The 21,456-nt window shown below is 34.0% G+C and overlaps 7 protein-coding genes across 9 annotated transcripts in view; 2 read left to right on the top strand and 5 right to left on the bottom strand.

Annotated features, from left to right (window-relative positions):
* Window positions 1–1,131: 1,131 nt before the first annotated feature.
* Window positions 1,132–20,173, bottom strand: LOC100184292 (ADP-ribosylation factor-related protein 1-like). Its single transcript, XM_002131004.4, has 6 exons — window positions 20,156–20,173; window positions 4,429–4,578; window positions 3,976–4,063; window positions 3,003–3,167; window positions 2,199–2,370; window positions 1,132–1,965 (listed from the first exon to the last, which is right to left on the bottom strand). Exons 2-6 carry the CDS (start codon window positions 4,519–4,521, stop codon window positions 1,878–1,880), a joined length of 606 nt encoding a protein of 201 aa, XP_002131040.1. The 5' UTR covers window positions 4,522–4,578; window positions 20,156–20,173; the 3' UTR covers window positions 1,132–1,877.
* Window positions 4,579–6,485, bottom strand: LOC100181919 (protein phosphatase inhibitor 2). Its single transcript, XM_002130972.4, has one exon. It carries the CDS (start codon window positions 6,334–6,336, stop codon window positions 5,896–5,898), a length of 441 nt encoding a protein of 146 aa, XP_002131008.1. The 5' UTR covers window positions 6,337–6,485; the 3' UTR covers window positions 4,579–5,895.
* Window positions 8,213–12,813, bottom strand: cbfb (core-binding factor, b subunit). 2 transcript variants are annotated; one of them, XM_026834414.1, is made up of 8 exons: window positions 12,795–12,813; window positions 12,256–12,412; window positions 11,640–11,726; window positions 11,246–11,362; window positions 10,818–10,934; window positions 9,757–9,825; window positions 9,426–9,497; window positions 8,213–9,021 (listed from the first exon to the last, which is right to left on the bottom strand). In XM_026834414.1, exons 2-7 carry the CDS (start codon window positions 12,343–12,345, stop codon window positions 9,432–9,434), a joined length of 546 nt encoding a protein of 181 aa, XP_026690215.1. In that variant the 5' UTR covers window positions 12,346–12,412; window positions 12,795–12,813; the 3' UTR covers window positions 8,213–9,021; window positions 9,426–9,431.
* Window positions 12,953–15,947, bottom strand: LOC100186679 (polyadenylate-binding protein-interacting protein 2). Its single transcript, XM_002130644.4, has 5 exons — window positions 15,810–15,947; window positions 15,083–15,200; window positions 14,509–14,614; window positions 13,929–14,017; window positions 12,953–13,435 (listed from the first exon to the last, which is right to left on the bottom strand). Exons 1-5 carry the CDS (start codon window positions 15,869–15,871, stop codon window positions 13,379–13,381), a joined length of 432 nt encoding a protein of 143 aa, XP_002130680.1. The 5' UTR covers window positions 15,872–15,947; the 3' UTR covers window positions 12,953–13,378.
* On the top strand, window positions 16,444–18,126 carry LOC100181241 (charged multivesicular body protein 2b-A). Its single transcript, XM_002130833.5, has 2 exons — window positions 16,444–16,600; window positions 16,872–18,126. Exon 2 carries the CDS (start codon window positions 16,911–16,913, stop codon window positions 17,535–17,537), a length of 627 nt encoding a protein of 208 aa, XP_002130869.1. The 5' UTR covers window positions 16,444–16,600; window positions 16,872–16,910; the 3' UTR covers window positions 17,538–18,126.
* On the top strand, window positions 18,098–20,705 carry LOC100178774 (mitochondrial mRNA pseudouridine synthase Trub2-like). Of its 2 annotated transcripts, none has more exons than XM_002130885.4 (7): window positions 18,098–18,197; window positions 18,423–18,611; window positions 18,768–18,893; window positions 18,956–19,036; window positions 19,298–19,517; window positions 19,858–19,994; window positions 20,381–20,705. In XM_002130885.4, exons 2-7 carry the CDS (start codon window positions 18,482–18,484, stop codon window positions 20,665–20,667), a joined length of 981 nt encoding a protein of 326 aa, XP_002130921.1. In that variant the 5' UTR covers window positions 18,098–18,197; window positions 18,423–18,481; the 3' UTR covers window positions 20,668–20,705. The 2 variants fall into 2 exon arrangements, with proteins under 2 accessions (XP_002130921.1, XP_004226081.1); XM_004226033.4 differs by having other exon boundaries at window positions 18,105–18,197; window positions 18,459–18,611; window positions 20,381–20,699.
* A 275-nt stretch (window positions 20,706–20,980) lies between these two features.
* Window positions 20,981–21,456, bottom strand: part of LOC100184290 (peripheral-type benzodiazepine receptor-associated protein 1) — a gene marked incomplete in the record, with an annotated part of 33,188 nt that continues 32,712 nt past the window's right edge. The window contains 1 exon segment of the mRNA XM_009860393.3: window positions 20,981–21,456.

The raw sequence follows: 21,456 nt of genomic DNA, 5'->3' as shown, positions 1-21,456 counted from the left end.
ACGAAAACCACTGAAAATATGCCTTTGGGGAGATTTCTGTAAGCACGCTCTCAGTTTAGAAATAGGGGATATGGTTTGTCTTGCTGGTTTCAAAGTAAAAACATTTAATAATGCGACAGTCATTCTTCTTAATCGGTTTAGTTCTTTTATAAACTTTGGGAGTTCTATGTTGATACAGAAACAAGATCAAGCAATAACGCTGCTAAAACAATGTGCAGAATGGTATATGGAAAAACATGGTTTAGAATGCAAAGTTATGAACAAGCTTTCAGTTCTCGACGAACAAGTTGAAATGGTAAGGGATTTTGAATCTCTAATACCAGGTCATGTGGTTCATATCCAGGGCAAGCCAATAGCCTTTAAAGGGGCAACAAGGAAAACTGAGACTTCTTTTGTGTGCATGCGTGACAGATCAGGTAATCTCTGTAGACTGTATTTGCATGGGAGTGCAACCCAATGGGAAAAGCGGGTCATAAAGTTTTCAAAGTACCTGTGGGAATTTTACAATGTAGCTTGTTGTTCTTCTTATGATGAAAAGGTTGGACTTCATACTTCAGTATTCTCATCAGCTCAGTGTTTATTTGAAGAGAAAAATTTAAATAAATCTGAATCTCAGTACCCTTCGGTTTCTTCTTACAGGGAATTGGAAAAGTTTACAACTAACAATTTTACAGTTTGCTTAAACAATGTACAGATTCTACAATGTACAGTGTTGATATCAGAGCCTACAACCATAACTAAACTATCAACAGAAAGCAACTATAAACAATGGTTGCAATCGCTGCTAAAAATTTGCAGTGCTGATTTACTTAATGCTACCAAACCACTGACGTTAGCCTGTCAGTTTATGAATGACACAACTATCTTTGAAGTTCATATGAAGCATCAGACACTGTTGGAAAGTTTAGGCTTCTTTCATGAAAAATCATGCAGACAACAATCTTTTACAAATTACTGGGCAACTGCACAAAATATTTACTCTGGTATACTAAACACTTGTGTAGAATCTTGCTCTTGTAACTGGCATCTAACAGAAGATGCTTGCATTAAACTAAAAGCTTTGTTTACTAAATTTAAAAAACTAGAGGTGCTTGTCACAGCGGAGCAATTTGAAGACGAAATTATCCAGAATTTGCAAGTTTTTGTTAATAAATTAATCTGCAGCGATCTGTACAAAGTAACTTGTGTAAGTTAGTTTTAAATAAAATACATAATATATTTTTTTGTACTATTACATTTTGTCAATTTGAATAAGATAACTATTGTATGAGCTTATAAAACAGAGATATAAGGAAACCCATAAGAAATGTAAAGAACACGAAAATAATTAAAGTTTGTAAAAAGATAAATAATAAACACCAATGCTAAGCAATCAGCCCACAGAAACAAATGAAACATTACCTACAATCTACAAACACTGGATTCTATATAGATAAACATAGAAACTCATATTTTAACAGTGGTATATTCTAAAATGTACGTCAGGTTGGCCACCTGTATTAATATAAGGCTGGTTCTATCGATACCTGGAAGGCAAAGGGCAGATATAGCAGGGTTGGGAAAGATGGGACACCTTTAGCACATAGTATTCAAGTATCCTGATGGAGTTTTAAACAATTAACAACAGTCTATGGGAGCCAAGAGAATATGGTTTTATAATTCTTTAAATGTTCTTTGTTTACCACCAATATGGACCAGAAATTATAATAAACAGGCGTCCCATCTTACCTCACTTTTCTATATATAGAAATAACCTTATAGGAGTAACAAGTCATTAACAGTTATGTTTTTGAATGGTGATGTGAGATTGTGGTTTATAGTGTCACTATACGAAGCAGTAGGCAGTATATTGCACGAGTATGTTGATAGGTTGATCTTCACGTGATGGCTTTCTCACGTGGAGGTCGATATGGATTACGTTGAACACTCTTCACCATCCATTCTATTCCTTCGTTCACACCTTGGCTGGAATGTTGGTGGAGAATTTAGAAAATTTACAAAAAAATGAAAAACAATATGCCAAGTTACAGCTTTTTTCAATAAGATCATACCTTTATGCCTATAGCAAAAACATATACACTAGGGTAAATAAGTTACATTTTCTCCAATTTCATTTACAATACAATTTAATCAAATTTAGCCACTTTTTATCGTGTAATGCAAAACTGTCTTATTGATAAATGAATGAAAACACACACCCGGTAAGTGCAGATGCGGATCGTATCATACAATCTCTGGTTTCTACACTCGCAGATTCATCATGGAAAACTTGTTTTACATCAAGCACAGTTAAGCAGTCTGGTATATCTTGTTTGTTTGCCAATATGAGTAGAGGTACAGTGCTCAGGTGTTCACTAGACAGCATTTTATCTGTGTAAGGTGTTCCAAGTTCACTCAATAGAAATCGAATTGGGAATTAATAATTCAAAATTAAAGGCACCAAGTTGCTACTATTGGACAGGCTAAAACAAAATGTCAAATTAATAAAAAAAGATTAAAAAGTAATTTAATTAATAAGGCTCTCTAATTAAACTATGGCTGAAGAACGTATTGATTATTTTAGGCCATACTAATTGCATTATACTGAGGTACATATTTTGTTTTAACCTGAGCCTGTATGGTTTAATGTGCTCATATAATTTAGATAAAAATGTATTGGGTATAGTAAATGAGTGATATATATTTAGTACATTTAAATGAAGAATATACACATACATACACTATACACATATAACAATATATGAATAAAATAGTTTTCATTGGATAAAAACACAAGCCTGACCTGATATTGACCATTAGAGTGATTCATAATAGTATTAGTAACACATGGTAACTGCTAATTGGCAATATATTTAAATGTTTGAATGCTTATTTTTAAGTATTGATGGACTATTGGATAATGAGCAAAGTTTTCATTGGATCATACCTAGTTCAATGATCTGCCTTGTTATAGGACCTCAACCATATAGAGTTGAATTTAAAAACAGAAGTAAAAATCTCACCGTAAGCTTTTTTCGATTCTTCTAGCCTTCCTTTATCTGCTGAGTCAATAAGGTAGATGATGCCATGCGACTCAGCATAATATTTATCCCACAAACTTTGTAATTCCTCCTGTCCACCTAGATCCCAGAACATTAGTCTTGAACCACTGATGTCAATCTTTCCAACTGTTGAAACAAATTCAATTATTTTAGCTGATAATGTGTCACTGTATCCTGTATGGCGGACAAAACAATTGCCAGAGATATTTTCACAATTATACACTTGACGGCAACAATACATATTTTAAAGAAATTTATAACGGATCAGAAATGTTAGATTTAAGTTTCATGTAACGCATTTTTTCAAAGAAAAGAACAACCTAATATATATATATACACATAAATACTTCTATATTTGTACTCAAAGTCCCAACCAAAGGGCATACATGAAACCCAACATGGTCAATGTGTTTGTTCTGCCATATTCAACATACAAAACATAGGAGAATATGCTAATGGTTTATTAAAACAAGACGCAACACATACTGGATACACACAAAACACCTGCTCCTGTTTTCTTTGTAATTTGATCTCTCTCATACAGGTTTGTTCACAAATACAACTGGATAATTTGTTTTGTCAAGTTGTATTGATACTTTACGTGGAAACATGTTCATCAGAACAAACCAAAGGGCAAAGACTTTCCAATGTTAGTGACATTGTTACCACAAATATAAAACAACAACTCAATAAATTTATGCTGCTTTTATAGTTTTGAAAGGAAAATGTATAAATATAATGCTTGTGTTTGGGTGAATGAATCGTAGCTTAATCATTACCCAAAAAGTTACAAATGTGGTGCAACAGCTTAAGTTAAGTGTGCCTAATATGCCACCTTTGCTACACAATAAAGAGCCCTTGTCATGTACAATTAGGGAATTTCACCACTTGTGACTTCTTTTCTAACAAGTGGATTAATTTTGAAAGTACTTACTGTTCAATCCAACAGTGGCAGTGATCTTGTTAAGGTTGATACCTTTGTTGTTTTTGTTGAACTTTGTCTTTGTTTGTTCAAGGAAAGTCTGGAGAAGTTTGTGGTTAATATTGGAAAACATTTGGAAAGCAAACGATGATTCCGTTAAGTCAACATAATAACGTGTGGTAAGCCACGTACACATACACATGTTGTTAACCATGATTAAAAGCAAAGCCAGTGGTAAAGCCTCTGTTTTAATAAACTTTCCCTTTTACAACCTAATCAATGTGATGTACCCTAGTATAATAAGCAATGACTAAACTCTTTTAAAACATAGAACTAGTCATTGCAATTTTACCCATTGCAAATTTTGCTTACTGTGCAACTTAGCTAACACACTTAATGCTAAAAAATGTCAATATATTTAATATGAACATAACAGCATACAACTAAACTTGGTATGTGACTTACAGTTTTTCCTGCATTGTCCAAGCCAAGAATCAAAATGCAAAACTCATCTTTTTGAAAAGTGTATTTCCACAAGCCAGACAGCAATGAATACATTGCAGTGTTTGGAAATTACCAAGTTATAAAAACATTTAGTTACAATTCTATGGTTACCTTTGCGATGTTGAAACAGGAAATTAAAAAACAACCCAGAAAAACTCATGAATGATGTACATTTGAACATTTCCCTTTAAATTATTATAATTGGGTACAGACATTACTAAAAAATGAAAAAAATTGTTTTTATACCAAATATTAAAATAGCTTTGTGAATTTTGTTTTTAGTGTACGAGTACGTTATAAAAAATGAGGCTGAATGTGACAAGCAGGAAGCCACACAACAGTGACACAAATATTGAAAGTATATATGTCAGTTTGCACCTTAAACTATAAACTTTGAATTTTATGAAAGCTCAATTTGAAAAAATATGGTGAAAAATAATTTCTCATGAAATAGTTCTCAATTACCCCCAAGGAAAAAAGAATCTCAATTTGAAAAAAATTAAGTAAAAATTTGTTTCTCCTGAAATATAATATAGTTCCTAGTTACCACTGGTAAAAAACTATAACAGGTAATTTCTGTACACTAATATGTTATGTTCACATATTGTGGGTCTAACATAAACTACACAACGAGTTTTACTTGGACTAGGTCTGAAAGCATAATTCAGTATATGCATTGCAATAGCCCATGGAATCACATTCGTGTAGATTTATAAAGTTGTTTTTTGACCAAATTGTTTGATTTTAATTTAGATAAATGCTTTGTTGACAACATGTTGTATGTTAAAAAAGTAAAATTTTCTAACAGGTACAAAAAGAATTAGTTAGTTGGTTACTGGTTAGTCCTTTTTTGTTGGGCAAAATTTAAAATGATCATAAAAATTATGCATGTTTAACTAAGGTATATAATAATGGAACATACGTGAATGACAAATATATGTTCAAAAGTTATACTCAACATACATATAAGGTTATAAGTGGTTATAATAATTATGCAAGATTTTACAAAAACATGCATGCAGTGAAAAAATCCTATTTCTAAGCAGCAAAATGCAATTCACAATAATGCAAAGATATTCAGGAAATTCTGTATGAAATCCAAAAAGAAATATGTTTGCAGATACATTCAACTGAAATAATGCTCACTAATGCACTAATGCATCAACAAACAAATTAAATTTCCTGCTTTAAACTTACACAATTACACAATTTTATAGCATTCTTTTGCAAATAAAAATTTATTTTCTGGTTTGATCCAAATATTAGTTTATTAGATTTTGCTTCAACTGTAACAGAATACATGCAAATTTGCTACCACTAAAAAATCGTTTAATGCTTAAAAAGGTTCATTTTGGCAGCTAATTGGACCAGTATAAATTACTACCCTCAAAATTAAATAGGAAGATGAAAGAAGTGAGAAAGTGAACCTTATTCATCTTGTTCTAAATCAGCCATTTCCTTTGCTAATAGTTCCTTTGCTTTTTGCATGTTTTCTTTCATGTTGTAGTGATTTTTTCTCGCCTCCCGGAATTTTTTCCTTTTTTCTCTCTCATCCGGCGAAAGGTACTGGTCATTCTCTTCATCGGACTGAAGGCTATCACACCTTGTCCGCTCTTTTGGATTGCCTGGGTCCTCCAACCTTTTGAGGACTTCATTTGCATCCACCCCTTCCAACTCTTCATCTCCCTCAGAACGATACGGAGTCTTCGGTTCATCAATCTTCATGTGTCCGTAATCTTTCCCAGGAGGATGGTAGGTGGCAAGAATATTCATCTCATCAAACTTTGCTCCTTTGTGCTCCTCGGAGTGAGAATGAGGCTTTTTCAAGATGCTTTTTTTGGTCGGTTTATCAGAACTTGTTGACGCCATTACAAGATGACAAAGTGATCAACTATAGGACCAGAAACCACTATACAACTAAATTTCAAGCAAAACTTATTATAAAACAACACAAGACATGAAAAATTAGAAATCAATGAAATTGAAATAGATAAACAGGTAATTGGTGAGAACTACTACTAGCCTGAGTGTAGAACTGTGGTATTCTAAAATTATACCAGCAAATCACTTTAAATAAATCACAACTCATATAAAAAACAACTACTGTACTTTAGCCTCTGCCATTAAAGATAATATTTTGTTAAGAATTTCGTTTAATGACAAATTACACAGTATTTCAATATCGGTAAAGTAGATATATATAGCAAAACTCAACTAAAATGTACGTGTTTAAAGTATCTCATCTGCTGTTTACAACTTACAATACTTATATATTCACTTATAACGAATAACGGTATCGTCGGTGGTCTGTTCACTATATTTATACTTGAGGTTTAGTGCGAACTATCAAATACACTCAAAACTTATTTTTTTAAACAACAAGTTTATATTTTACACGATAAAAATGCACAAACCTCTACCTGATGATATCACGTAGTCTTGTCAAACATCTGAAAACAAAATTTTCTCAAACTGTTCATGCGGAAAGAGAATGTGTTTTGTTGAAAAACATTTTTTACGATAAATTGGGGTTTAAATTTTGACGCGTTTATCAGAACAACACAGATGAGTATGAATTATATACAACAAACATGATCATTTAATGGCAAAAAGTGGTGCAACAGTATAGGTTGGGCAAAGTCCAAACAACTCTTTTAATATATAGTAGGGTGGGGGAAGATGGGACATCTTTAGCACATAATATCTAAGTATCCTGATCGTGTTTAAAACAACTGACGGTGGTCTATGGGAGTCGTGAGGATATAGTTTTATAAATCATTTAATGTTCTTCGTTTACTACTAAATGGGACGAGAAAAAATCTAAAAAGTGTCCCATCTTCCTCCACCCTACTGTATATTAACGGGCCTCGTGTACATAGTAGGGTGGGTAAAGATGGGACACCTTTATTATATTTTTTAGTCCCAATTGTTTCGAAAACAAATATCATTTTTTAACATTTTATAACGGTATCCTCACGACTTTCATAGACCGTTGTTAATTGTTTAAAATACGATCCGGATATTTGGATATTACGTACTAAATGTGTCCCATCTTCCCCCACCCTACTATATCAGAAACCATATATAAACATGTTTATGTACCAACTTTGATTTATACCGGGACAACCGATGGCATTAAAACGAAAAACAGTAGAAGGCATTACAATAACGGTAAAAATAATACAGTAATACACAAAAAAATATTTCTTTGAACTTTCTTGTTTACTACCAAATTGCAATAGAAAATGGAATAAAACTGTGTCCCATCTTTCCCCACCCTACTATACGACATAATGCACATTGGAATCTTACATAAGAAGAAGTCACAGAAGATCATCTTGAATACAGTTTCAAGCAGCCTTTTCGACTTTTTATTACCCGATTTTACCACTTTTTCTGTTTTGTCCGACCCTCATTCGGTTACGCCATCGCACAATGCCGCCTTTGCAATACTGAATTTATGGCAACCCGGTTGTGGCAATAAAACCGACCTGTACAGTTCTTTTCATCGAAGCCCAGCAAACTTTGTAAAACACCTCCGTCGCAGTATTTCCGCTTTGTAGGAATATGACTCATTTTCCCGCACTGCTGAAACCTGGTCTTAGTGGCAAATATTGGACACGTCGCGCCTCTGGTGCGTACACCACTTCGCACTCGTCCTGTCTGCCAAAACACTCTGCTTTTCTATCGCTTAAAATTTTCGGTATGAAATAAAATTGTTTTTGGCAGAAGAATAAAGTAGCAATAACACTTATCAGTAGTTATTTATTTTTTAATAGAGCACTTTGCGTGAAAAGCATAATGTTAGTTACCGGAATCATTCTGTTAGTTTGGAATACTGCGGGTTGCCAGGTGGCTGCAACGAAATCCATGGTATCGCAGAAAATTAACTAGAAGGGATAGAAAAGTAGACGACGCCATGAAATGACACTTCTGCTGTGCAGAGCGAACGGACGACTAGGAAACAAATGAATTCGGGTGGTGGGACGACGGCTGTTGGGTTTTTAAGCTAGTTGTGTTGGGGGGTTTAGAAAAGCGCAAATGTGGGTGAATATGGGTACCGCTGTTTCGGAAACCGGGCGAAGCAAATATGTTTTGTGTGATACAGCGATGAAGCAAGCAGAATGAACGATATACACCATCGCAGTACTGCTTATGTTGCGCCGTTGCTGGGAGGGGCGGTAGAAGACAGAACGATTGTCGTTGGTTATTTGGCAACATTTTCGGCGACAGACAAGCAGTGTGCGTCTGTACAACAACTACCCAGTGGCCTTTGATCACTTATAGCAACTTAGGGCGCAGTTTAACTGCTTCACAGTCTCGAATTAGATTCGACGTGTTTTGAACTAAAAACATTAACAGTTAAAATCTCTGAAAGGGAACGCCGGTGCCCGGTGACTTGTTTAACAAAGTGAGAGAAAATGAACTTTACCGGAAGAAAAAAAAGTAAAAAGCAAGACACACTGTAGAGCAAGACTTTGCCTTGTGACAATACGATTGAAAGGTAAAAGCTGGGTTAAGTACACTGGATTCTTTTCAAGATTCAGCAGCAATCTGAAAGTGAAAGTACATAAGGTGTGGGAAAATGTGAACAAAATAATATAAATGATAAATCATTGGCAAAAAAGTGAAGAAAATAAAATGGTGCAGTGCAAATAATATATATGGTGGGGTGGGGGAAGATGGGACACCTTTCATTCTATTTTTCCCCCCAATTGGTTGTAAACAAAGAACATGCAAAGAATCATAAAACGGTATCCTGAAATCCTCACGACTACCATAGACCATTGTTAATTGTTTAAAACACAATCACGATATATTGATATTATGTGCTAAGGTGTCCCGTCTTATACCACAGTACTATAAGTGGTGTATTCCACTGAAAACCAAATCTAAAATGTTATTCTTTTATTTATTGAAATAAATCTGTGAGCTGGTAACTTGATGAAACCACATACCTGTTTCTAATGAAGCCTTGGGCGTTTGTCTATTTGACCACTACTGCCTCCAGTGGCAGGGTGCTTATGATTCTAAAAGTGCAACTGTGTTTAAACAAAGAATGACATACATAAACAGTGGGGTAATGGGCTAAATCTGGCATAAATCCAGGTTCTTGACAAGGACCTCACCCAAATAGATTAGAACTCAAACAAAATATTCTTAAAAATGTAAAAACAAGGCATAATCTAAAGTTCCAGCAAATATAGTGTTTGATAGCATAATACGGTTAAACAGTTAAACATTTTGTATTCCAATTCAAAGCCATATTTTCCATATATATATATATACCTGTGTTTTTGGATTGGAAGTTTTGTGCATGTGTTGTTGCATACTCCCACCCTGACGTGTTGCCTCTAGCTACATAATAGAAAACCGTGTCAACAATTTAATTCCTAACGACCACAAAACCACAGCGCCATCACAGTATAATAGCTATGCTGCTTCACTGTCTTTACTGCTCTTAAAAGATTGTAAACAAGAAATTTTTTTAACTTGACCAGGTTTGATCAGGTTGTTATAAATGCATTAGTAAAAATAATGACATCAGTAAAAAAAAGATTGGGTATTAGCACAATATAACCAATATATACCCTTTTTCAGGTAATTTCCATTACTTCGCTATGTGAAATATTTTTGTTAGTGCAACCGTGTCTTTACTAATGTGTGAAAACTTGTGCAAGGGTGTTGTCGTGTTGACACAGGAATTTTAATTGGACAACCTTTCAGGCGTGCTAAAAATTCATAAACAAGTGTAAAAAATGTAATTCCGACGTTTTTAAACAAGTAGGATCTGTTCTTAATTTCCATCTCTTCGATCATTAATTACTATGACTTTGTTACTTTAATCAAATATATAATAAAATGATATATATATATATATATTTTAATATTTATATTAAGCGTTGAAAGACAAAAAAAATAGTTTTGTGCACATTTTTATAGTTACTGCTTGATTAAAAGAATTCATTTATTTACCCTTATAACCTTTTAAGCAAAAAAAAATAAACAAACCCAGGAAATACAAATTTATTGCTGCTTCATGCTTAATTATTGAAAATTTACTCCAAAATGAATCAATTTTCCAATAAATCCATTTATAAAGTCTAACCCCTTTCACATGGCTCCATTTTCACTTAAACACTTTCAAATATTCTTTTAGAGGCTTATCTGGTATAAAAAAAAACATAGTGTATGTAAAATGTCGGAAAATACACTACGTATTTTTTATACCAGATGAGCTGTAAAATAATATTTAACTACAATTATGTCTGGTTTATTACCATTATGTCTGGAAACGGAAGTAACAGAAAAACTTTCACGATTCCAATCAGAAATAGATGACTTCTTACCTGAGCTCTTTCCTCATCATACACTATGCTTCCCATGCCTTCCAACCTATGAAGATCCATCCACCCCTTCCAACACACACACACACCATTCAAAATAAATGGCGCCTTTAAATGCACCTGTGTGTAGAGCGCTTAATTACAACTATGTAAACACAAAACACGCGATCCATCTCGAAGTTCAAAGTTTACATCTCAAACAAAGTATAGTCATCAATAGGCTATAGTATAGTATGTTGTATCGGTCTTACACTTATATACATAGGTTTTATTCATATAATAAAACACACATAATAAACATTTTACAATTTTTCTTATAAACTGCACAAATCATGTTAGACACCATTTATATAATCCAAGAACTAATTTCTTGTGCAATTAGGACTTTTTGATGAAAACGTATTCACAAAAAAAACTTTTTTTCCACTTACTTTTCCAGGTTCTCTGTCAAAGTTGACGTAGTCCTTGGGTGGGGTGATCCCCTGCCCACCTTCTACGCTCCATGGGTAAAACTGCAGGGTGAAGTTTGTACCAGAACCCACAAATGCCTGCAAGTTTTTAATTCATGAATTAAAACAAATTATTTCCTACAGAAAAACCTAACCACAGTGATTTTTGTAGGAATATTAAATAAGCTAATGTTTGAAACAATAGGAAATCAAATATAACGGAAGACATTTGCAATAATAAGTGGTATAGATAGTTTAATCTATAGGGGTGAGGTCTCACCAATTCCAAACAGCAATCAACTGTAAGGTTCTGGTCCCAAAAAGAGAAACATGTTAATATGTTAAAATCTGGTTAATGTTTTTTTGCTAAACTTACAATTTCAGCTCTTCCTGCTCGGCAACTGTTTTGAAAACGAAGTTGGCGTTCCTCTGTCCCTCTGTCTCTGTAGCCGGTGTACTTTATCTGAAAGAAACATTGGAACAAAATTAACGATGCCACTAGTAAAGAATTCATAGGTATGATACATATTTGACTGGTGGGAGGTGTTAGAAGTTGGTAGTTAGGGTTATTAGGTATCTGGCATTGGTTAGTGGTTAAAGAGGTGTAACTAGTGTTTATATGAGCCAGTAGTTAGGGCTAGTGGTTACGGGTTAGCAGATAGCGTAAGAAGAGGATTCTTTAGCAGCACCTTAACCATATTTATTGTACAAGATATTGCGTAAATTGACAAAGTATGACTATGGAAACGGAGTCGTTAATTAAAGGATAGTGGGTTCAACAGTTAGTGGAAAAAATATTGTGGGAAATGTTAAGGTTATTTTTTGTTGACACACTGTTTAGCGGAATAATAATTTATGGTTAATTTATTTTAATTACATATTACACATGTTTTCTCATTTTTTTACTTTTATGTAAAAACTAAAAACCATAGTACAGTAAAAAGTTAGGTTTACATTATGCCTGCCAGCAACAGTGTATAAGAAGTAGTTACCTCTGTGTCTCGGCTCAGGCGTCGAAATAGTTCGTTTGAGTCGTATGTGGCTCTCTGGTCGGAAACAACACGAGGCATTTTTAACAACATCACTGTTCGAATCCTACGACAAGAAATTGGTTTCTGTTTTCAGTAGGAAGCAGTCCTGCATGATGGTCTGTACAAATATATAAACTGGTTACTATTTCTGCCATAGAGTAAACGTTTTACGGCTTTAGAACGTAAAATAATAAGCCTTTACGAAACGCTACCGAACTTTCAAATCGAACTTGAACTGAGAAGAATTTTGTCATATCGTCTTGCTTGAGTGAGCAACACGGTAGAAATAGCATTGCGAAATTAAATTATGGGGACGTCGGTTATGTAACCGAATATGTTTGTATTAAATTGTACGTAATTCTAATGTTTATAAATACTATTATATTAAAAAAAATCTAAATAGTCACACACAACATATTGGAGAATGCATGCTCCACAAACTATATATTTCATGATTGTACCACTTCAATAACATTCTACAGATATTCCATGATACTTACACAACTTCTTTTAATTGGAGCAACTCAGGCTCTGGTGTGACCAGATAGTTTGGTTGATTTAAGGATCAAGTTAACAACATTATAGCAGCATCCAGCTCAATCTATTTTCCAAACATTTAAAAAAAAAACAATTTATTCTCTGTTTAAATAATGCTCTGGGTGGGAAAAGGGTAGAGTTTATTTAACGTCAAACAAGTTGAGCAAAAACAAAAAGAATAGTGAAACGTGAAACCGAAGGAATAAAAAGTAGAAGAAAATTGTAACAAAGGCGAATGTTCAAAGTTAAAAAAAACTCCACCAAAAAAAAACAAATTCCCATTTTTGCACAACGGCTGCTTCTGTATTGCACAATACATAAAGTGGCATCCTCTATATTTTTGTGGGTGCTAACAGTTCCAGGCAAGTAGAAACAGAAGTAGCACCGATATGCAGAAGAACTAAATATTAAACGTAGAATGAGATCGGTTACGGGGTGGAAAAACTTATCCATGATGTATAGTGTTTGATAGCAAACTGAATCCTTTACAACAATAAGTTCTTTTTTAATACTTTGGTTTTCAAGAATAAGCATTAAATGCAACATTCTATGAATCACTGTCACATCTTGGCACAAAAGAGACGGCGTTTGGATTCAAGTGCTCCTATTAACAGTAGTTGCATTAGGTTTAAATTACGGTAGACTAATAAGCCCAACTACAGAAAAATATTGCAAAATCTACAATTAATTACAACTACAGCATCGAAATTCATTAAAAACTTGTGATATTTAGTCATGAGTATTATTTTTTTATTTTTCCCAATAATTCAAAACAGAACAATTGTAATGATCTTAAAGCTAGCTTAAATTGCAGCTAACATTGTAGACAGCTGAAGCAATGTGTTCATTTATAGCATTAGAGAGAACAAGAGTCATAAACAAGAGAATAAGATGACGCAGTGATTTGTTTACAAACAAAATTATACAACACAATTTAAAATAGCAGGAAGTGCTGTAATCTTTTTAGGAACTGTAGCATACTGGTAAATATAACAAGGCGTGTTTTTTACTGGGAAAGCAAAGGCAAATATCCATTGACCTTTTATGATTACCATACACATTTGGCTTATATAAGCTAGGTTGTAACTTAATCTTACTTCGAGCTGTGGTTGGTTATCACGAAGGGAAAGGCTCGTAACAGAATCCTCTAATGAACCGTTACATGCATTTTCAATTGCTGTTGCATCTAGGTTTCAATTTGTTGATTAAATATATATCTTTAACTTGTGCAAACACATACGTCTTTATGGGTGGGATTAAACAAATATTACATAAGTATTATTTGTAGATCATGGTGCCACTTTTGTGATTTTAGCAAGCGTATGTAAGTGTCTTCTTTGAAACATTACACCAACCCATTGAGTCACACACATCTTAAATTACAAATCTCTGTTTACAGTTTAATTGTGTTTTACTTGTTTACCAGCAGCCAAGTAAAAACAATTTATTACGGCATAATATATGTATTGGAAAGTTTGTATTTCATTACAAATCATAATTGAAAAACATAAACCCATACACTACTTAAGCTTATATCAAGTGTATAGCTTACATAACTTAAAGGGGATTAATTCACTAGCTTACTGGAATACATTGAACCAGTTCCATTACAAGCATCTTACATTTATAGTGCAGCACCATGAGCTAACTGTACAGTTAAACAACATCACTACGAACCTGTTTCACTGTTAATGGGGTTGTGACCAACCACCCTTGCCTCCTCATTCCACATGTCTTCAAAACATTGTTCAATGTAATCCTCTTGCTTTATCTGCTCCATAACCTACAGGAATACAAAAATATGGAAATTAAACACAAAAACATGTCATAGAATTGAATTAACATGGAATAGCAGGCATACCACATAATTTAATTATTTCCAACTATATATATATATTTTGCGTTAATTTCATGCCTGATGGATTCGCCAAATTATTGTTAATGCCAACACAGAGAGTGGTAACAAAAAATTAAATAAAACAAAATCAGTTTAATTTCTTAAAAAAGCTAGATTGAATAAATCAAGCTTTGTATCAGAAGCTATACCTAAACATGTTTATATTTGACTACATATGACGAAGTAACCATTACGCCTAGGGGTACAGGGCTAACTCTAAACTAAATCTCGTGGTCCATGTCGTGGCACTCTGCTGCACCACACCAGAATACAATAGACCATTACATCATTTCCCAAAACTAGGTTTTGCAACATTGTCTAAGATTTAGTAAAACAACTATGCAAAAAGCAAACCTGTTGATCAAATTCTTCTGCCTCAGCCATCCAGCTGTATTGCTCGAGCAAATCTTGGGCATTCATTGGTTCATTGTTTACTGGGGATGGTTCAACTACAGCATGAATCTCAGCCGTTCTGTTTTACAAAATAAGACCCGTTTAAATTTTTTTTGGGGGGTTTGACTCTAGCATAAGTGTATTCTGTTTGAACTGTTTTGGGATAGGGTTAGGCAGCTTAAAATAGTCAAAAACTAACATTTGTTATTGAAGGTGCATAAAACATTGATTTTTGGTCAGTTCCAATACAAATATTACAAAATGAGGGCAATTTTGTAATATGATTGGGCTGTAATTATTTCTTGTAAAATTTCCACAATTAACTCATGCGTCATTAATGCCAAATCTATTTTAATACACAAGTGGGCATACGTTAAACAGTTACTACAATTTTAAACTACGTCATAAACAAATGAATTGCGTGTATGTATTAGTCATACACTTATTACATCGACTATCTCATGTTACACTATATACCATGTGAGGCAGGTTGTGCCTTTAAGTAATATTAAAGTTATAAACAAGATTTTTTTAAACTTAAATCTATATTAAAAATAGGTAGAAAAGCTAGAAAATCAATGATCAAATCTTACACAATACACAAATCATAAAAATCAGAAGTCAAATTTGGTAAACTTTAAATGATAGATGTTTATGTAAAAAAATATTACAAAACATTTCACCGCACCTTAATTCAACAACTGCCCCGCCAGCTTCTGCTTCCTTTAAAGTCTCCGGAGGTCCTTTCATACTTTGCACACGTCAGCTAAAATAGTTTTTGTACCGATCTAACTGGAAAACAAACGAAATGAAGGTAATACACCAATGCTAGGACCGTACTAGGTTAAATATATCTAAATCTTGCAACGATATCTGTATTATATAACTGTCAGTTTAACCTACAGTGGCTAAACATACAGCGATCTGAAAAGAACACGGAACCGCGAACTCGCGATCGGCGCAAAGACATCAAAACAAAACACTCGACGTCACATCACCTGACGTCACGCTTGGTGAAAATCTATTAGGGAGCCAATATGAGAATCGCAATAAGTTTCATTTTATTTTCTAATTTTAAAAGACGCATTTTTTAAAAACATGCAGTAGTAATTACATAATTAGGTCGATTTTCCTCAAATAAAATAGTTCTATTGACCTTTAGCCATGTTGCTTTATAAATTTGGCTATATTTCCTCATACAATTGTGTCAATACCTTCCACGACAGTGCTAGATCATAATTTTACGTAAAAGCTAACAAAAAAACGACTTTTTGATTAAGTATTGTTGCGAATACAAGTTTAGCGTTGTGACGTAATAGCTACTTTCATAACCATATGACCAGGGGCACGTGATAGCGGACGTCGATGCGTAACGTAATAGTTAACAGTGTTTTAGTATTTGAGTACCATCGGTAAAGCTCAATAAAGGTACATACAGTGTAGCTGTCAAGGCACAAACTGTGGGTTCTATTGGGTAAGGTGGGTACAGCTCTGTGTAAATAATATACTGGAAATAAATGTAATGTACTCATCTCGCTCTAGCACAGCGGTAGTAGCATCATATGTAAACTAAAGAGGGTATATACTTCCAAATCCCGATACTGCTACCGTTGTGGTGTGTTTTTTTTTCAGTAATATACATAGCACAGTGATCATTGATAGTTTGTTAAAATAGCAAAGTACTAATGGTATGGGTCCCAATATATAATTGGTATGATTTTTTAATGCATATTTTCTATTTTATTTTTAGTTAAATCTGTACAAGGATAATATAAACAAATTGATCAAAATGTTTGGAAAAAAGAAGACAGTGGAAGAACAACTTCGGGATCAGGATCGTCAGATGAAGAGGACACAACGGGAGCTAACGAGGGATCGGACGAAGATGGAACAAGAGGAGAAGAAATTGGAGATGGAAATTAAAAAAGCAGCGAAACAAGGAAATAAACAAGCTTGTAATATTCTGGCGAAGCAACTTGTGCAAATGCGAAAGCAGAAAAATAGATCTTATGCCACAAGCTCCACTATTACTTCTGTAGGGTTAAAGACTAAAGGCATGCATGCTAATATGAAAATGGCGAATGCTATGGGTAAAACTGCGCAAACTATGGGTAAAGTTAATAAGCAAATGGACCCTAAACGCATGGCCCAGATCATGCAGCAGTTTGAACAGGAAAGCACGAAGATGGAGATGAGTGAAGAGATGATCAATGATACAATGGATAGTGTCCTCTCGGAGCCAGGAGATGAGGAAGAAGAAGATCAAATTGTGAGCCAAGTCCTCAGTGAAATTGGGGTCTCAATGTCCGGCAAATTATCAGGCGTTAACGTTCCTTCACATGATGTTGGTGAAAGTAACCGGGAATATGATGATATTGAAGCAAAACTAAATGCACTTCGTGCACCTGCAGAATGAGATAATGAAAAAAACCTTTTTTTCTCTTTCAATTTTCTTAGTTCTTTCAGATCTTTGTGCAGCATGATATAAATGCACATCAAAAAAGTTTAGCTTTTCCTTTTAGTATGGGAAGTCACCTTTAAATGGAGGTTCATTCCACAATTTCACCCACTACTTACAAAGTGCTATTATCAGATTTTTTTATTACTGATCGTCTGTTGAAAGTGTAAACCTTCTTCAAAGTGCTTTCAATATTTCTTGTATGTTATTGGTATGCAAATGATATGCAGTTACATGTAAGAAAGCTTTCATATCATTGTAACTTATGCTGGTACTCCACAATATTGGAAGTACTTTTAGCTCAATATTTGCCTTTCCTTATCAGTTGAAGGTATTATCAAAAACATTGTACCTTTATTTTAACCAGTAAATTATAGTAAATTATTTCACACATTTCTAAGTTTTTATTGTAGTAATTAAACTGGATAATAAGAATAACTATACATGCTGCTAAAGTAGGAACGGGAATATTTTGTGTCTTGCACTTATAGTTTGAATTTAATGAAAACATCTTCTATTAAAGAAAAACTTTGTATGTTTTGTGAAGCAAATAGGAGTGTAGGCATGTCTGTGTAAGATTTGGTTTCGGTTAGAATTTACTGTTTTTAAAGAAACAAAGTAAGTAATAATTAAAGTGATGTGTTTGGTAGGGTAGACAGGCCCATCCTGGAAATTTCTACATTGCATTAATCAGTAAACATTACCATAAACAAGGTGAAATTTGTTTCACAGGATTGTGTGTCTAACTGGCACTGCCTCCCCTGCGTTTATTGAAGTCTGCCGCTTATGTCCGAAATTGTATACGCTTAACTGCTGGGGCTGAATATTTATTATTAATTTTAGCCCAAGAAACTTAGGGATTTCTTCTCGTTGCACTAGAAACTGGCTGCAGTTGGATCAAAATGTCGACGCTATCGTTCGCATATGCACCAACTGCGTTTCGAATGCTTGAAGGGGTGCTTGCTGTCTATAAACCAGCAGGTTTAGGAATAAATTCCCTTCACAACCAGATCATCTCAAAGCTTTTGACAGGTGGTGTTTTTGTCCAATTGTTATGTTTTAAATTTGATGACTTTTCCTTTCCTTGTCCAAAATACGAAGTGATATATGAAGTTAATTTTTTCTACTAAAATTTAAAGATTTTTCTTTTTTTGTTGAAAGAAAGTGTTTTTAATTTTATTTTTTAAGATATGAATAACTTGGAACAGCGACCACAAAAACAGAGATTGTTGTCAAAAGTCCAAACTGCTAACTCAACCAATCAAAGCTTGATTCCACAAACAAATGTTCCTGATTGGTCAGATCACATACTAGGTAAAAATTCAAAAAAAATGTTACATTTATTATAAAAGTATGAATTGATTTTTTTCGTGTAGTGACAGGACCAAGATATAGAAATGAGGATTTTCACATCTCGTTTGGTAATTTGTTGGATGCTGATGCATGTGGTGTACAAGGTGAGTTTAATTCACATATTATTTTTGCGAAAAAAACTTCGAAAATGTAAAAAACTACACACATAACTTATATTTCCAAAAACATTTAAATAAATTTTACTGTATTCTATCTGGGTAAGGTCCTTGTCGAGAACTTGGGAAAATTGCAAGATTTACCCCATTATCCCAACACCCAAACTGCATATTCCATGCAAACAATGTAACTCAGTCATTAATTTCCACTGTAACCAATTAAATTTACATTACGAAATTCTTTTTCAGTGATTGGTGTTAAAAAAAAGGGGGAGAAACAACTAAAAAGATTAAAATACATGAAGTTGTCAAGCACCTACAGGGCTTTTGGTCAGTTTGGTTTGACATCCATGTCCCACAGTCCTAAAACAAGAATCTTAGAAAGAAGTACGTGGGATCACTTGAGCTCAGATAAAATAAACAGAGTACTGATGGCAATGCAGGGAGCTCATAGAAACGCAATGTTACGGTGAGTTTACAAATATTGATGTATATTTCTATGATGTTAAAATATTCTTTGAAATAGCCTACCAATAAAAAAAGCAATATTTCAATAATTAGAGTTAGTAGTCTAGTTTTTTCATCACTATTTCATTACTCTGCTACCTTGTGGCCATGTAAGCCATTGAGAAATTGCTCCAACCCAGTGATTCCTTATGGGTTGTTTAAATGTTACATCTGTGGTAACTCGTAAGCGGGCATGATGTGTGTAAAACAGAATAACCATTTTATAACAGTTGTCATTGCCCTGACACACTTAAAAATAAACAACTTTAGTTGATTCACTTTAAACTTAAACTTGTGTTTAGAGACTCTGGTTTAGAATTGAGTAGCCACAAAGCATATGAACTCGCTTCTAAGGGATTGCTTAGACCAATGGAGGGCAATGAACCCGTTATAGTGGACCTTAAGTTATCAAGTTTAAATCTACCTCATTTCTCACTTGGTAAGTACCTGTTAGAATTACTCGAGCAAAGATCTCCTATTCATTACCATTAATGACATACTTTTTATGTGATAAGGTTCATGTGGTAGCATTCTGGTTGTTGGGTAATGGTATAGCTCTGGCTTAAATATCAGGTCCCATGGCAAGACACTTCGCAGGACCTTATCCACATAGAATACTGCTGTGTTTATACTGTCATAGCTAATTCATATTGTGGGTCCAGCAGTCAGTTTTTCTCAAGTGTTTTTACCCCTAGCATGTTTTTAACGGCTGTCACTTTGCGCTGTTTGATTTATTCTGATCTTTGTTTCTGTTATCGAAGGTTTTACTATTGGGGGATTATATTACCTGCTTATTTCTGACATTTTATACCTGAATTTTCATAGAGGTCACCTGCCTGAATGACACTTGTGGATTTATTCGTAAACTAGTCCATGAGGTGGCAGCAGAACTTCGATCCAGTGCAATTTGCACAAAACTACAAAGACAGCGAGTATCTGTCTTTTCACATGACAACAAACACACTCTACTTTCCCATCAAATGAACGTAAACAATTTTATAAACTCAATCCACCATTATAAAGAAGCTTTTGACTCGCAGTTGGCAAACAAAAAGAAATATCTTCGTAAAGAAAATTTGATGGATAATTGTGAAGTGCAATTTTCCAATTAATAGAAAAATACTTTTTTAATAAATTCTGGCAAGTCTGAGTTGTGATTTTAAACTTAACTGCACACTAACCAGTTGTAGTGTTGGACACATAGATGTCAAACTATTGAAACTGCAGTTGATGCATAGACAGCTACTGAGCTACATACACTCTATGTTGAAATCTAACTCATTGGTTGCTGATTACTGCAATGCAGAAAATTCCAGGGTGGGCCTGCATACCTTGCCACCCCAGGTTTGCCACCTAAGATTACTCATATACATATATATATAGTCAGTCTAAGATTTTATAGAAGCATCAAAAAACTGGATCATATTTGAAATTTGAAAATTTTGCAACTTTAATTCCAATGCATTCTAAAAACCAGCGTATTAAAAAATTGAAACACAAAGTTAAAAATGGACGACTTGCTTTTAGAAGCACCAAGCTAAATGCCTATGTTTATGTCATGGTGGGGAACAGTGACTTATGCCTGCAGATTAATATCAACTCACAGTATAATCTACTGCAGATTGTGTGGAATAATGTTAATACTGATCAGGTTTTAGCATCGAAGCTAATTTAACTTTAATTTTGAGGTACATTTGTCAACAATCGCAAAATCCTACATGGTTCAGAACACCTTAGGGCCTTAAATTCTGGACCAAAATATGCTCCATATATATTAATAGTTCAGCATATAAGATTACCCGCAGCGGCTACAATAAATAGAATACACAAAAAACAAAACATGATAAAATGTGTAAGTATATAAGGTTAAATAAAAGCAGGCACACGGTTGGAAAATAAAT

This window comes from Ciona intestinalis, chromosome 5, assembly GCF_000224145.3.
Source record: "Ciona intestinalis chromosome 5, KH, whole genome shotgun sequence".
Classification (NCBI taxonomy): domain Eukaryota; kingdom Metazoa; phylum Chordata; class Ascidiacea; order Phlebobranchia; family Cionidae; genus Ciona; species Ciona intestinalis.
The sequence above is the reverse complement of the archived record's forward strand: the minus strand, read 5'-3'. Positions and strand labels throughout refer to the sequence as shown.

Bases quoted from the DNA above. Each gene is read 5' to 3' on its own strand.
- LOC100178774 (XM_002130885.4), top strand. From the start codon at position 18,482: ATGTCGACGCTATCGTTCGCATATGCACCAACTGCGTTTCGAATGCTT. The intron at 19,518-19,857 runs GTGAGTTTACAA...ACTTGTGTTTAG, and splicing joins CATAGAAACGCAATGTTACG to AGACTCTGGTTTAGAATTGA. The intron at 19,995-20,380 runs GTAAGTACCTGT...GAATTTTCATAG, and splicing joins TCTACCTCATTTCTCACTTG to AGGTCACCTGCCTGAATGAC.
- LOC100181241 (XM_002130833.5), top strand. From the start codon at position 16,911: ATGTTTGGAAAAAAGAAGACAGTGGAAGAACAACTTCGGGATCAGGAT.
- cbfb (XM_026834414.1), bottom strand. From the start codon at position 12,345: ATGTTGTTAAAAATGCCTCGTGTTGTTTCCGACCAGAGAGCCACATAC. The intron at 10,935-11,245 runs GTAAGTGGAAAA...CTCTACACACAG, and splicing joins TTGACAGAGAACCTGGAAAA to GTGCATTTAAAGGCGCCATT. The intron at 9,498-9,756 runs GTATATATATAT...TTGCACTTTTAG, and splicing joins CTTCCAATCCAAAAACACAG to AATCATAAGCACCCTGCCAC.
- LOC100186679 (XM_002130644.4), bottom strand. From the start codon at position 15,871: ATGAAAGGACCTCCGGAGACTTTAAAGGAAGCAGAAGCTGGCGGGGCA. The intron at 15,201-15,809 runs GTGCGGTGAAAT...TTTGTAAAACAG, and splicing joins GGGGCAGTTGTTGAATTAAG to AACGGCTGAGATTCATGCTG. The intron at 14,018-14,508 runs GTTCGTAGTGAT...ATTGAAACCTAG, and splicing joins CCCCATTAACAGTGAAACAG to ATGCAACAGCAATTGAAAAT.
- LOC100184292 (XM_002131004.4), bottom strand. From the start codon at position 4,521: ATGTATTCATTGCTGTCTGGCTTGTGGAAATACACTTTTCAAAAAGAT. The intron at 4,064-4,428 runs GTAAGTCACATA...AAACTTCTCCAG, and splicing joins TGGACAATGCAGGAAAAACT to ACTTTCCTTGAACAAACAAA. The intron at 2,371-3,002 runs GTGAGATTTTTA...CACCTTACACAG, and splicing joins AGAATCGAAAAAAGCTTACG to ATAAAATGCTGTCTAGTGAA.
- LOC100181919 (XM_002130972.4), bottom strand. From the start codon at position 6,336: ATGGCGTCAACAAGTTCTGATAAACCGACCAAAAAAAGCATCTTGAAA.